Source organism: Calliphora vicina, chromosome 2, assembly GCF_958450345.1.
Source record: "Calliphora vicina chromosome 2, idCalVici1.1, whole genome shotgun sequence".
Taxonomy (NCBI): Eukaryota; Metazoa; Arthropoda; class Insecta; order Diptera; family Calliphoridae; genus Calliphora; species Calliphora vicina.
In genome coordinates, this window is record NC_088781.1 from 19,197,026 (window position 1) to 19,212,521 (window position 15,496).

Sequence of the window (15,496 nt, forward strand, 5' to 3'; positions counted from 1 at the left end):
AAAAAAACAAAAAAGAGTAAAGAAAATCATAACGAAATAAATTTCATTGCATTAAATATATTTATTATGATTTAAAAATGTTTTAAATAAATATATTGTTAAAAACATCAAACATATAAACTAATAGAGGTTATGTCACATGCAATTACATACATATGTACGTTTGAACGTGGAAATTATGAATCGTATGTATAAAGTGAATTTTGACATTCACATGGAATTCCATATGTATCGAATACATGTCCCAATACACAAGCAATACATGCCGTCTGACAACCCTATAAAAGAGATTGATGTCACTTACATTAAAACTGGAACTACATAATTTATACGGCTGAATGCTGAGGCTGCTTCATATCCAATTATTATGCATAATATCGAATGGATTTTTTGGCTACGAATTTCTTCTCATTAAAAGGACTAATGTCAAGGAGATGATATTTACACTTCTTCCTATAACAACTTTTATTTTAAAAGCTTTATTTAACACATTTATATTTTTTACTTGATTTTAATTTTGTTTTTCTATATTTTTATTTTATTAATTTCATCTTTTAAAATTTAAATATTTTCTTTTTGATTTTTATTTTATTTCTTGTTTAACGATTAACTGATTTTAAATTCAACTACAACAGTTTCATATATTTTATTTCCTGTTTTTAAATTTCATATTTAACGTTACTATTTTTATTACAAACGATAAAACCCGACCAACACATCACTTACAACAAAACAAAAATTACCCATCACTAATTTGAACAAGGAGGCCGGCCATCTTATCAGAATCTAATTTTCTCATTTTTAACGCCATTTTTTTGGCACAAACTTTACACGCGATTTCCTCTTAGAATTTCATATTTTCAAAAAAACCAATTAGATACACAAAAACTACTCCTATTTATTAATAGATTTATCTACTTTTATTAATAATTTTTAAACATTTTACCACATAATTTTGCAACGAAAGACGAGCGTAGTATTTATACCTTCACCGAACTACAACCGAAAGCAAAGAACTAAAGGAAAATAGAAAAAACACAGTTGCATTTAGTGCAGTCATAGAGAAGGTACAACTATTGGTTTTGTTATTGCTTTTTAATCGAAAGGTTGTTGAATGAGATAAAATATGTAAAGTGTTTAATTGTAAGAAAATTCTTATTGGAATTGTAAAATTACAATTAGAAATAAAATGTTAATAAGTGATTATATTTAAGGTTTGTGTGTATAACTTGCTTTTAAGCCATCATGAATTTAATTAAAATCTAATAAACCTCTTCCATAATTTCTGTTTTATCTAATACACCAACCTTTTAACTAGGAATAATAACTAGTTGTTTCATCTCTATGACTGCACTAAATGCCACCAAGTCATACAGTGGTTTGATAACATTTTATTTTAGATATAATTCTGGAGCTCATGAACTATTTGGCATCAATTTAAGTTTTCCAAAGTACCACTGAAGCACACCGGAAGACAAAGATCGGCATTACCCCATGAAGATTGATGTAAAACTCAACAGGAGCTTGCAAAATAATTGGGATCTACTCAAGCAGATCCAAAAGCAAGGAAATTGGGTACGAATTGAAGCCGAGAGAACTTGAAAGACGATATTGCATGTCCGAAATGATCTATAAGCTATAATTTTAAAAATGGATCCATTACGATAACCCGAAGCGTAAGAGATCGTATGTAAAGCTCGGCCAACCAGCCGAATCGACACCAATGCCAAATATCCATGTCGCTAAGGTAATGTTCTGTATTTGTTGCGAGCAAAAGGGAATATGCGGCCAGGAATACTAAATTTTTTTGCTGCTCAAAGACCAAAAAAAGAAAATATAATAAAATCTTGATTCCCTTTAATAAAATCTCTAAATTTATTTTATTTAAAAAAATTATATTATTAATAAATGTATGCATTACACTTTAACACACAAAACATAAAATTCTTAACTTAAAGCCAATGTAAACTATATATCTTATGCCAATATCCGTCATAAACAAGAAATCAAATTTAAATTATTATGTTTAAATCTTTATTATATGTGTATGGTATATAAAGTTTTCAGCGACGCTGTTTATAATTTGTTGTATAGTGTGTTTATTGTTCAACAGCACTTGAAATGTGAACGTTTAGCTAAATATGCAAAATCCTAACTTAAGACGGGACCCTGTATTTCCCTGCCCAAGGCCGACAGTTCTTTTAGGAACTGCTTGGCATTGGTTAGAGTCGACGAGCCATAGACAATGCGTTTGGTTACATTGGCAGTTTGTTTTTGACGTATAAAATCTACTAAATTTTGATATTCAATATAATTGCCACCGCCCACCATAAACACAACAGCATCCTGGAAGGGAGCACGATTTTTGGGCATAACATCACCACCCTTCAACAGTTTGGGATCCAAATAGAGATAGTCATCGGTTTCGGGATTGCTGCGACACTCCATGACCTGTTCGGTGATTTTGGTAACGGGAAGACTCTGTTAAAGGAAAATTAAAAAAAAACAAAAATAAAATTAACATTAACATTAATGAATTCAAAAACAGCCATAAGAAAATTGCCTGAGTTTAAAATTATTTGTTGTTTAAACGAATTATTTCTCACTTTAAAGTTTCTTTTAAAATACATTATGCAAATTTTGTTTAAATCATTTGAAATTAACAAGCTGTTAATTGGTTTCATATATTTCTTTATTTGTGGTTGTTGTAGTTTACAAACCTTTTAGTTATTAAATTAAGACATTCTCATTCATGCCCTTTTTGTGTCTGAGCATTATTAGCATTTAAATGTTTTCCTGTTTTTCTTTTTGGTTTGGTCAAAATTGATTCGTATGTGCAGATAACAATTAAAAGGTTTTTTGTTTTCGAAGGAAATACCAGAATCTAAATGTTTGGGACTAGTAAATATGCAAAATGCAGAGAAGAGTAACTTAAATATGTGTTGTTGACATTGGGGGACAAAATCTTTTTGTGGTGAAAACAAACTCGATATTTGAGCTCTCATATTTCTTATTCGTTGTGATCACTCATGTTTCTAAACAAAAATCGAATTTTTTATGAAATATTAAGTAAATAAATCAAGAAAAGGAATTCATATTTCTGAACAAAAATCTATTTAAACCCTACCCCACCATAGTGGGGAGGGTATTATGCGTTTGTGCAGATGTTTGTAACGCCTAAAAATATTAGTCTAACACCAACCTTAAAGTATACCGATCGACTTAGAATCACTTTCTGAGTCGATTAAACAATGTCTTCCCGAAATCAATCTTTATCGTCATAAATGTTTAATTTATATATGTATCTACACAAAATTTGCTCCAAATAAGATTTAAATATACGGAATTCATTTCACCAAATTTTATTATGATCGGTCCATAATTAGTCATTGCTTCCATATAAAACCCGCTTCCGAATATCACTTTAACGTGCATAAATTTCCTAAAAATTTTGGTATACACATAAAAACTTTCATAAAGACATAAATCACACGACCTAATTCCACGGTGATCGGTCCATAATTGGTCATAGCTTCCATATAAGCCCCATTTCGAAAATTATTCAAGAATACAAATTATTGAAATTTAAAAGAAAACTGTTTTTGCTCATTTACTTAGTGTAGGGTATTATATGGATCTTGACCGACCATACTTTCTTACTTGTTTTTATATGAATAACTAAAAAAATCATAAATTTGTAAATAAACTTTTAATCGAGAATAGGAGCTCGAACTGTGACAAATCATATTTCTAACAAATATCTAAAAATAAACTTGTAATATGAACATTTTAATAATCTTAAATCGTCTATAATTTTTAAATAAGCGTTTAATCGAGAAAAGATGCGATCGATTTTTGTATGTGAAACAAGATCAGCTATCAGATTTCTAACCAAACAAGGAGAAAATATGCTCGGTGGTTTATTCCAATAAGTATAAATGGGGATCAGTCTATATTTTTGTAAATAAGCGTTTAATAGCGAAAAGGAGCTCGATCGGTGATCACTAGGGTATTCAATCGATTAACCGTTAATCGGTTAACCGATTAATTTTTGTCGGTTAACTGTTCGAATAATTTAAAATTGACGATTTTCAAATAACGAATAAACCGATTACTTTGTGTCGATTAACCGATTAACCGAAATGTCTATTTTTTGCACTTTATACAGAATTATTTTTTAAAATTTAATTTCTGAACATTCCCATCTAGCAATAGTTATTTGAAGTATAGTACGGAAACTGAAACTAAGGAATTTGGAAATGACATTTTTTCTAGAATATTCTATGATGAACTTTGTGACAATAGTTCGTAATAGACGAAACTAAAGACATTACTGAAACGAGTCTTTAATCAGAACTTAACGATACTATTAAAGTATTCAAAATCTAAAAAAATAGGCTTAGAAAAATCTAAAATAAGAACTGAGAAATTGGATACTTTTTTTCTTTTCGATTTACTTATTTTCGATTTTTTCAAATCTACAATCAGTTTAGTTTTTTCAAGTCAAGTTTAATTAAAACTAAAAAAAATCGTTTAAAATTGAAGCATTTAAATTACATTCTTTTTTTAAAAGAATATTTCAGAAGATCTCCTTAAAATCTAAAAAAAGAACTCACATGTGTATATTTTTATTTATTGTTTTGTTGAGTTATTATGTTCTGTTTGTTTTTTATGTTTTTGTTCTTTTTAGTAACAAAATGCTTATATAAGTATACAAAATTCGTGTTTTTCTTCTCAATTTAAAATTAAAATAGAAATTATTCGGTTAATCGAATAATTTAATTTCAACCGATTAAATCTAAACCCCGATTAATTATTTGCTCGATTAACCGATTAATCCAGAAACTCTATTAATTGAATACCCTAGTGATCACTTCTGGCCAAAAATGAATTTTTATATGAAAATCTTAAATCGTCTATATCTTTGTAAATAGACGTTTAATACAGAAAATGAGCTCGATCGGTGATCAATCATATTTTGGACCCAAAATAGATTTTTATATGAAAATCTTAAAAAATCAAATAAGCGTTTAATAACAAAAAGGAACTCGATCGGTGATTACTCATATTTTTAACAAAAATCGATATTAATATGAAAATCTCCAAAAATCTTAAATCGTCTATATCTTCATAAATAAACGTTTAATACAGAAATGAATGGTGATCACTCATAATTCTGACCAAAAATCGTTTTTTATATGAAACTCTCAAAAAATCTTTAATCGTCAATATCTTTGTAAATATGCGTTTCATACAGAAAAGAAGCTCGATCGGTGATCACTCATAATTCCGACTAAAAATCGATTTTTAATAACGAAAACGAACTCGATAGGTGATCACTCATATTTTTAACAAAAATCGATATTAATATGAAAATCTCCAAAAATCTTACATCGTCTATATCTTCATAAATGAATGGTGATCACTCATAATTCTGACCAAAAATTCTTTTTTTATATCGAACTCTCAAAAAATCTTTAATCGTCTATATCTTTTAAATATGAGTTTAATACAGAAAAGAATCTCGATCGGTGATCACTCATAATTCTGACCGAAAATCGATTTTTATATGAAAATCTTAAATCGTCTATATCTTCGTAAATAATCGTTTAATACAGAAAATAAGCTCGATCAGTGATCACTCATATTTCTGACACAAAATTGTTTTTATTAAAATCTTAAATCGTCTAACGGCCATTTTCACAATGTACGATTATTTCATTTTAACCGGAAAATTAACTAACTGTCGGTTTGTTTAACGGGGACCATTTAACCAACGGTTACCGATTTACGTTTCACCATCATTTGATTACTTAACCAAAGCATTCAGTAGAAAGTATGGCAATAATGCATACATTTGTTTACGAAAAATAGTGTAATGAAAGATTGAAATATAAAAAATTGTCTAAAAGACGGTATAAAAGATAATAATTTGTGTTTTCTTAGTGGTATAATAAAAAAACGTATAAAACTCAAAAATATTAAGGTACCTAACTGTAAAATTTACAGAACAAACTGAACAACAATTACTGAAAACCAACAAGGAAAAGTGCACATTTCTTGTTTGGTTTGTAATTACCAGGGAAACCGGAAATATGCTCTAAAAAAAGTGTTTTAAGCGCTTTAAATATGCAGTAAAAACTTAAAAATATGCTCTTAAAATTTAAAAAATATGCTCTTAAAAAAACAAACTTTTACATAATTTTTAGCAAAAAATTATACTTTTATTTAAAAAAATCAATACAATTCATTTCTAAAAAAGTAAAGTAACATAAAATAAACAAAAATAACATGAACTAAAACAAGTATAACAAAAAATAAATACAACATAAAAACAATAAGCTATGTAAAGGCCTCGAGAGGTATTTTTTGATGATTTTTTATGTAAATATAAAGTAACTTCTTCAATTAAGGTCATTATTGCAATAAATTAGAAAATATTGACTTAAATTTTCAAATAAAAATCGTTGTCTATTGGATCTGAAAGCATTTTTATACATAGAAAATGTTCTTTCGACATCAACTGATGTTATAGGAGCAAATTTAAAAGACAATATGATGTTAACACTTAGAACGGTTAAGTTTGAATTAGAACTAAAATTTTAAATTTAGATGGCGCTATTATTAAAATAGTGGTTATTTTATATTAAAAAAGCCATATATTTTTCAATTTTGAATTTTAAACAAAGGAAGTAAAAATCTGTAACAGCGAAAAATAAGTAAGACAAAATTTGTTTTTGATAAAGTCAAAATATGCTATTAAACAGTAAAATATGCTCTAAAACGCAAAAATATGACATAAATATGCTCTTAAAACAAATATATGCAAAAATATGCATTTAAGGGTAAAATATGCAAAAATATGCACTAACAAATCGATGCCAAAATTCTTAAATAGTTCTGAAACGTGTAAATATCTTATCCATGTGCTCATTAGACTCACCAGAAAAAACATGCATTTGCATATTTTGGTTTCCCTGGTAATTACAATATCCGGGTGGTATATGGATCACCCCGTGCAAAATTTACTTTTCTTCGCTTTACACTTTTAAAAATTATAAATATTACAAAAATATAAATGTTTTTCCATGTTCTTTTATTATATTTCTTACAATTAAGATGCTAACCGGCGAAATTTGTTCGGTTATATTTAACAGCAACTTTGTTGTTAAATAGTGTCAATTAAGAATAAATCGTACATTGTGAAATTCAAATTAGCCTAACTTGCGGTTAAAGTTCACGTTAACTTTTAATCGTACATTGTGAGAATGGCCGTAAATTGTTTAAAAAAAAATTTTATATGAAACTCTCAAAAAATTTTCTTTTTCAAAACATCTTTGTAAATAGCGAAAAGAAACTCGATCGGAGATCGAAGGATTTTGTAACTTCATAACCGCAGTTACTGATCATTTATTTATTTATATGAAAACTCTGAAAAATTATAAATTTCTTTATAATCAAGCATTTAATTCAAAATTGGTCAAAAGTTTGAAAGATCATCGATCGAGCATCTTTCAAACTTTTGACCTAAAATCTGTATTTTATATAAACACCTCAAAAGTTTTTATATAATTTTATAAATAAGTTTTTATATGAGAAAATATTCTAGATCAGTGATAACTTGCTGATCATGTCAAACCAAAAATCAATATTTTATATGAAAAACCAAACTTAAATGACCTACAACTTTGTAAATAAGCGTTTAATTGAGCAAAGAAGCTCGATTGGTTAACACTGATATTTCTAATAAATAATTGCTGAAAATATTTCATACTCACATGTTTTTTCACCACCAAATTCTTAACGCCCTCCATAACGAACGACGAGCCCTGCGACACCAATTTCGAAAACATCGAAACAGTCTTAGTGCCACCACCCTCATACTGGGTGGCTTGCTGCATACTTGGTGTACGATTCATAATGCCCTTCCAACGTTTTATATAAGCCAGAGAAGATAAATCACAACCAGCTTCTTGTAGAGACTCTTTTAGACGTTCGATCTCATAGTCGGGAACATTCTGTGAGCATATATAGAAAATAACAAACAACCTAAGCTTATCCTCAACAGTGCCAAATTCGGGATCCTTAAACATCTCCAGTAAAGGTTTATCCAAAGTCTGTTTAGACATGATTTTCTCTTCAAGCTCAAAGAAAGAATCCAATCGCCTTTGTTTAATACAATTAAGTATGGCGGTGGCAATTTTTGTGTGCATATCTATCAAACGTTTCTTTTCCATTAGCTGAGGCAATGAATTCACAGCATTGGTAAGACGTGCTGTGGTATCGTTGACCATGGAAAAGGCCACTTCGTTTTCGCCATCAATACCCATAGAAGTCTTAAGACGTTTTATTTCCTCCTCGGAATTGCGATAGGATTCTAGTTCTTCTTGTATAGCTTCGGCTACAGTGGGAAAGGGACTGCCTTTGTGATTAATCCAGAAACGATCATTGCGATCTAAATCGCAAGGCTTGGGTTTTTTGCGGGTGCCTTAAAATGAAAAAATACTGTAAAAAAATATACTTTTATACAAATATTAACAAATACCTCCAGCTGCCGCCTCATCTTCCACATACACCAAATTCAAACCCAAATCCAAAACATCATGCACTAAAGCCTGATAAGACCAGGTGTGATGTAAAGGAGTAGCCAAATCCATATTACGATCTAGCAGCAGCAATACAGGACGTTGAAAACTAAATACTCCACCCCCTGCTTGAGTAGCATCCATGTGAAACAAATTAGAACGAGCATCCCACAGATTTTCACGCAATTTCTTTTCTAATTTGCGGGCCACCATTTCGGCTGCACTATTACGGGGACACCGTATAATGGGCACATTACCCAATGTAACAAAGACAGCAAACAAAGAATCCACTATAGAATCCATAAGAGCCTCCATTTCATCATCTCGTGTATTGGCACGATTAATGGAATAGTAAGACAATTGGTCGCTTTTTTGATGTTTCAATATAAAGAAATCATCTTCCAAACTAACAAAGTTTACATACTGATCATATACTCTATGTATATTAGCCACACAGCCGGCCTGTAGGGCGGCAGCAGCTAAATCTTCGATTTTCTGTCTTGATATGGGAGCCAAAAAGTTCAAGTGATAGATGTCATAAAGGCCATTGGTAAAATCCTGCTGTATGCGATCCAGATTTTCATCTGTAGGCATGCAAAAGTAAATGGCAGGAACATCTGGTATTGAGTCACGATCGGAATGCAGTTGTCTAGAAATTCAATAAAAATAAGCAAGTTTTTTTATTCAAAAATGAAATTACCACTTACACATGCAATGTTACACCCAATTCTCTTAGTTCTTTAATAGATATAATGGGCGAAATGATATCTTGACCTACACGGTCATAGATCAATATTTTCCAAACAGGTTCAGCCGCTAAAACTTTGGGCTGTTGCACATTAAGATTAAGCATTTGCTTAATAGCATCTACAATGTAGATTTTACATTAACGAAATGTAAATAAAACATAAATAAATTCTTTAAATTAAACAAAAATGTTTAATTTCTCAACATTGTTATTTAGTTTTTTTCATTATGGGGTTTTTTATTAATCACCATTTTCTCTTACTTATTTGTCTTTCTCTAAGCGTCAGCATATTGTTTATTTACTCCACTTCCAGCACTTTTATTTTGTTATGTTGCAAATATTTTTAATTAATTTAATGGAATGAAAATATTATTTCTTTTTTTTCCTCTTTTGCTATAGAAAATAATTATTGCCAACTGTCAAGTACACGTCATATGCATGTTCGAAAACATGAACAGCTGTTGGTCTGTTTCTTATTGAGAAACACAGTGATGCCATTTGTATTTACGAAAGAGAGATGTGTTTAGTTGGTATAAAGAGAAACCGTTAAAATGAATGGATTTAAATTAGATTAATGGGTTTGTTCGTTAAAAGTAAGCTGGAAATAAAGTTTGTTTTGAACATCTTAAGAAATATGTTGAAAAAAATAAGTATTTTGTTAATATTAAACAATTTGAAAGATTTCAACATAGAATATTGTAAAGTTGTTTAGAAAATTAGTAAATATAAATTAAAATTTGCAGACGTTTTAAAAAGTCTATATTAAAAAACAGCTACTAATTGAATAATTATTAAATGTTTTTTTTTGTTTAAACATTTTTATCATAAAAATTTAGCAATTAAATAGTTTCTTTCATTAGGCGCTTCTTATTCGCATAGACCTGCGACTTAAGAAAACCCCACATGAAAAAGTCTAAAGGGGTCAAATCTCATGATCTCGGTGGCCAATTCAAATCACCTCCACGTTAGATGACCATGCCCTCGTTAGTGAGCATATTATCCAATTCAGGGCAATCATCCATCTAATGTAGTTCTCAAAGACATATGGACCGATGACACCGCCAGTCCAAAGTCCACACCAAACATTGACTTTTTCGGGAGACAATGGATGCTCTTGGATCTCATATGGAAAATCTCATATAATCTTAAATCGTCTATATCTTTGTAAATAGACGTTTAATACAGAAAATGAGCTCGATCGGTGATCACTCATAATTCTTACTAAAAATCGATTTTTATATGAAACTTTCAAAAAATCTGCAATAGTCTATATGTTTGTAAATAAACGTTTAAAAAGAAGCTCGATCTGTGATCACTCATAATTCTGATTAAAATCGATTTTTATGTGAATATCTCAAAATATCTTAAATCGTCTATATCTTTGAAATAGGCCTATAATAGAGAAAAGTTGCTCGATCGGTGATCACTCATAATTCTGACCAAAAATCGATTTTTATATGAAACTCGGTCGGTGATCACTCATATTTCTAAGGCAAAATAGATTTTTATATGAAAATCTCCAAAAATCTTAAATCGTCTATATTTTCGTAAATAAGCCTTTTATACAGAAAATGAGCTCGATCGGTGATCACTCATAATTGTGATCAAAACTCGATTTTTATATGAAACTCTCAAAAAAGTGTTAAGGGAGAGTTTTTTCAAAGAACATTGTAAAGGAGCCTCATACCAGGAGTACTATTAAAGAATTAAACAACGACCGGAAATTGGAGTTAACGCTGTTAAAGTTGCGGTCACCGACTCCGAATTTACATTTTTATAATGATGAAAATGTTGAGTTTACTGAAAATAAGTAAGAGAGCTAATTCGGTTGTGCCGAATCTTAGATACCCTTCACCAAATTATACTTAAAAATAATATTTTTTTAAATATTTTTAGGTAAACAAAATTTTAATTTTTATTTTCGAAATTTTTTTATAAAAAAGTTTTTTTTTAAATTTTTTCTTTTCGAAATTGTTTTTTATTTTTTTTTTATTTTTAAAATTTTTTTTTTTTTTGGAAAAATAATTTATGACAAAAAATTTTTTTTTTATGAAAAAAACAAATTCGGGTTAAAAAATATTTTAAATAGCAACCGAGCCAGAAGAATTCCCGACATAAGCTAGGTACTCTGTTCAAAATTCCGTGCGAAATGCTGTCAAACTACATATAAAATATTTGGAATGAAATATATGCGAAATAATTTCGCAAAAGCATGTAAAATACATCTGGCAACCTTATTTTTCCACACGAAATAACATAAGCAGCACTTCTTTCGCACGAAATTAAAACTGTCAAACAGCATATAAAATTTTTCGCATGAAAAAACCATAATTTTTCGCAAATATGAACAGAGTACTAGGCTATATTGATGTATGAGTCATGTAAGTTATTTGGGGTTGCGGAAAGCTGATTTCAACATACAGACGGACATGGCTATATCGACTTCGATATCTATAACGATTCAGAATATATATACTTTGTGGGGTCGCAAATAAAAAATGTAGAAATTACAAACGGAATGACAAACTTATATATACCCTTGCCACTCATGGCGAAGGATATAAAAAGGAAAGTAACAATTAGATGATCCTTGAAATAGTGCGTTCACAAATTAAATTTAAAGTTGTCAAGTACCTATTGGAAAACCCTATACGAATATAAAGTATATATATGATCAGGATCGTTATAGAGGAGTAGATATAGACATTTCCGTCTGTCTGTTGAAATCAACTTTACCAAGCCTCCAAATAACTTACAAACATGACGGCCCACAAATGGCTGAGATATAAACAAAAATTGCAACTACCTCGATTTTTCGTATATAATTTTCAAATAAATAATCAAATCACTTAAACTACATGACCCAGGCAATTGCAAATCGGAGTATATTTTAGCTTTTCCAAAAATCTTGTACAGTAAAAGAAAGTAGCAAAGAAGTCAATGAAGAATTATACGAGAGTGGGTCAATAAGTCCGCGATTTTTCTAATTTCCCGGCTCTTAACTCACTCAAATAAAGGCTAAGCTTGGTAAAAAGTGGTTTCGTTGTGGCCGTACAAACACGAAATGGTGTTGCCGATCATGCGAGAGATTCTAAAAGCCATAGGCATCTCCCATGGCTCATTGGTTTCAATTTTGAATGATCACTTGGGTATGAGAAAGTTTTCAAGCAGGAAAAGGTACACACATTTGCAGTTTCCATGGCAAAAATCCATGAATTAGACTACGAAACGCTCCTTTTCTGCCCTATTCTCCGGATTTAACACCGAATGACTATTTCTTGTTTCCAAACCTGAAGAAATGTCTCGGTTGAAAGAGATTTGACTCCAATGATTCCAAAAAATACCTATTTTGATGACCTCGACAAATCTTGTTTTTTGAAAGGGATAAAAAAAATTGGAGAAACATTTTACACAGTACTCAAAGGAAACTATATTGAAAAATAAAATAATTTTTTATCCAAAAATGAGTGTTTCATTCAAAAAGTCAGGAATTCAAAAAAGGAATTACTTAATAAGAGCCAAACTTAAAGTTACATGTGGAGATGTTTTAATTATCATGGATATGAATTCACTTATTTTCCCATTTGTTACAAACAAACTAAAATAACAAATAATACTCACTTTTTCTATAATTTGTCATCTCTTGTTATCACTTCTAAAAATTTCGCTTTGGGAAAACCCCATCAATGAAAAAAATACATACTTTAATGATGATAACAAGAGCATATGAAGCTAAGAAATATGGATGTATGTATATTAGATTCCTAATACTTCAAAACAAATCGCGTTTCTTGACAAGTTGTAGGTTTTTTATGGATCATATTATTATAAGGTAACCTATCTACTTTATCATAAATGTTTCAGAGGAATCCTTCTCATTACAAGATTCATGATAAGAGACTCTAGTGCAAATAATCTTTACAAAAGTATATGGAATTGTTATAATTTTAAAATGTTAAGTAGTCTTCAGCAATATGAGGAAATGCGCAATTTAGAAAATATTTTACGATCGTTTACGTTTTATTTATTTTACTATTTAGTTACTGCAGAACGTGACTCAAGTACGCCTACTTATTGTCTATGGTTATAGTTTCTAAGAAATCCCTTTTTCCTATTATACACATGGACAAACACAATTTGCTAATTAAATTTTTTTTATTAATTTTATAACAATGAATTATAAATTTTAGGGGAATTATCTGCAGGCTTTCTCTTTTATATTTTGCCCTTTTTTAAAATGATAAGAATATTAAAAAAATCCCCTTGAATTTTAAGAAAACACTGCCCATCTTTATTTGCTAAAATTTTGTATAAATACTGCCAGCTAACATTTCCTACGACATCAGTATTGTGAACGACTTAAAAGTGATAAATTACTTAAAATTAAATTTTCAAAATGAAATTGGTAGCAATTTTCTTCGTGTGCTTTGCCTTCCTGATGCTGGCCGGTATAAAATCTTCGGAAGCTCAAGAGAATTTTAATCAATTAGATGAACTATCTCAAGGATTACATGATGGCGGTAATGGAGCATTAGTTTTGAATAGACAAAAGCGTGGAACATGCCATATTAGTCCATCTTTATGTGCCACACATTGCAGAATCAGGGGATATCCACGTAGCTTTTGTTCAAGACAAAAAATTTGCAATTGCCGCAGATAAAATATTTATCGAATATATAAACTATGTACCTACAAATATTTATCAATAAATAATATATATTAACTATATTTAAATACATTAAAACATAATCTATTATTTTATTTAAAATATACAATTTTGAATCTATATTTTAATTATTCCTGGTTCGGTTGAATTTTATCTGGTCATGTTGTAAGTTTCCCAAGTTTGTTAAGGAACTTAAAAAAGTTTTGTTAAGGAACTTATAATGTTTTTATATTTTCCTAATTTAATCTATTTTATATTGAAATTTTGAATTTAGTCTATGTATTCTAACATCTCAAATCTGGCACTCCAAAACGGGCAACATGTTTTTGAGGTATCATTTATTTTACCAGTCTCGGATCAAATGTGGACGTTATAAGCAAAATTCTAAAAGATACGAAAATTTGTATTTTTTACTTTAATTTAAATTTAAAAATTTTTTTTTTGTGAAAAAAAAAATTCGGATTAAATTTTTTTCCGATTTTGACCCATTGTAGGTCCAACTTACTATGGTCTTATATACGTCGTTGCAAATTTCTTTGAAATATCTATCATTATATATCCATATTGTCTATATTAATGTCTTAGTAATCCAGATATAGGTCAGAAATAGGTAAAAAATCGAGGTTTTCTTGGTTTTTTCCTCATATCTCAGCCATTTGTTGTGGACCGATTTTGCTGATTTTAAATAGCAAACTTCTCGAAAGCATGTCTGACAGAATTATTGAAGATTTGGATTCCGAAGATATCTGGGGTCTTCAGAAAATTGATTTCAACAGACAGACAGATATATACTTTATAGGGTCGCAAATGAAAAATGTAGAAATTACAAACGGAATGACAAACATATTGGAACTTAGCAATCCTACACGCAGAGAAAAAATATAGTTATGGTTACTGTAACCATTTCAATATTTTTACAAGTTTTTTAACAATATCATAGTCACAGTAACTATTTACATGGTTGTGGTAACCATAATATGTTTAATTTGCAATTCACATGATTGTATCAACCATATATATGGTTACAGTAAGGACTTACCATACTACGTTGCTCTCGGCCTATGGATATCATAATAAAATTATTCATCATACAAATGGTTGTCACAAACATATACTTGTTTACTGTAACCATATATATGGTTGACACAATCATGTGAATTGCAAATTAAACATATTATGTCTATGATATTGATAAAAAACTTGTAACAATATTGAAATGGTTACAGTAACCATGGACAACTATATTTTTTCTCTGCGTCTAGAGATAGTTTAGTTTAATGTGTCTTTTCAATGCAAAATGAGGGAGGAAGCTGTTTCTCATTTTAATCAGTAATTGTGGAATATTTAAACCTTTGGATTTCTAAAAGCGATTTGAATAAGTGCGAGTATAATATTCCTAGAAAGCAGATGTTTAATTCCGATGCTAAATTTGGTAACCACGAGTCTCTTACATTTATTAAAGCGAATTTAAATAAAGAATTCCTCGACCAGTTAGTT

General features: G+C 29.6%; 1 protein-coding gene across 1 annotated transcript; it reads right to left on the reverse strand.

Annotated features, from left to right (window-relative positions):
- Positions 1–1,851: 1,851 nt before the first annotated feature.
- Slh (sec1 family domain containing Slh) lies at positions 1,852–9,743 on the reverse strand. Its single transcript, XM_065499690.1, has 5 exons — positions 9,595–9,743; positions 9,293–9,452; positions 8,546–9,234; positions 7,779–8,488; positions 1,852–2,481 (listed from the first exon to the last, which is right to left on the reverse strand). The coding sequence occupies exons 1-5, from the start codon at positions 9,620–9,622 to the stop codon at positions 2,152–2,154; spliced, it is 1,917 nt and encodes a 638-aa protein (XP_065355762.1). The 5' UTR covers positions 9,623–9,743; the 3' UTR covers positions 1,852–2,151.
- Positions 9,744–15,496: the final 5,753 nt, after the last annotated feature.

What these genes read in the sequence shown, in the direction of transcription:
- Slh (XM_065499690.1), bottom strand. Translation starts at nt 9,622, where the DNA reads ATGCTGACGCTTAGAGAAAGACAAATAA. An exon ending in TTGGGTGTAACATTGCATGT is followed by an intron (nt 9,235 to 9,292) that starts GTAAGTGGTAAT and finishes TTGAATTTCTAG; the next exon opens with ACAACTGCATTCCGATCGTG. An exon ending in ATTTGGTGGTGAAAAAACAT is followed by an intron (nt 2,482 to 7,778) that starts GTGAGTATGAAA and finishes TTCCTTTAACAG; the next exon opens with AGTCTTCCCGTTACCAAAAT.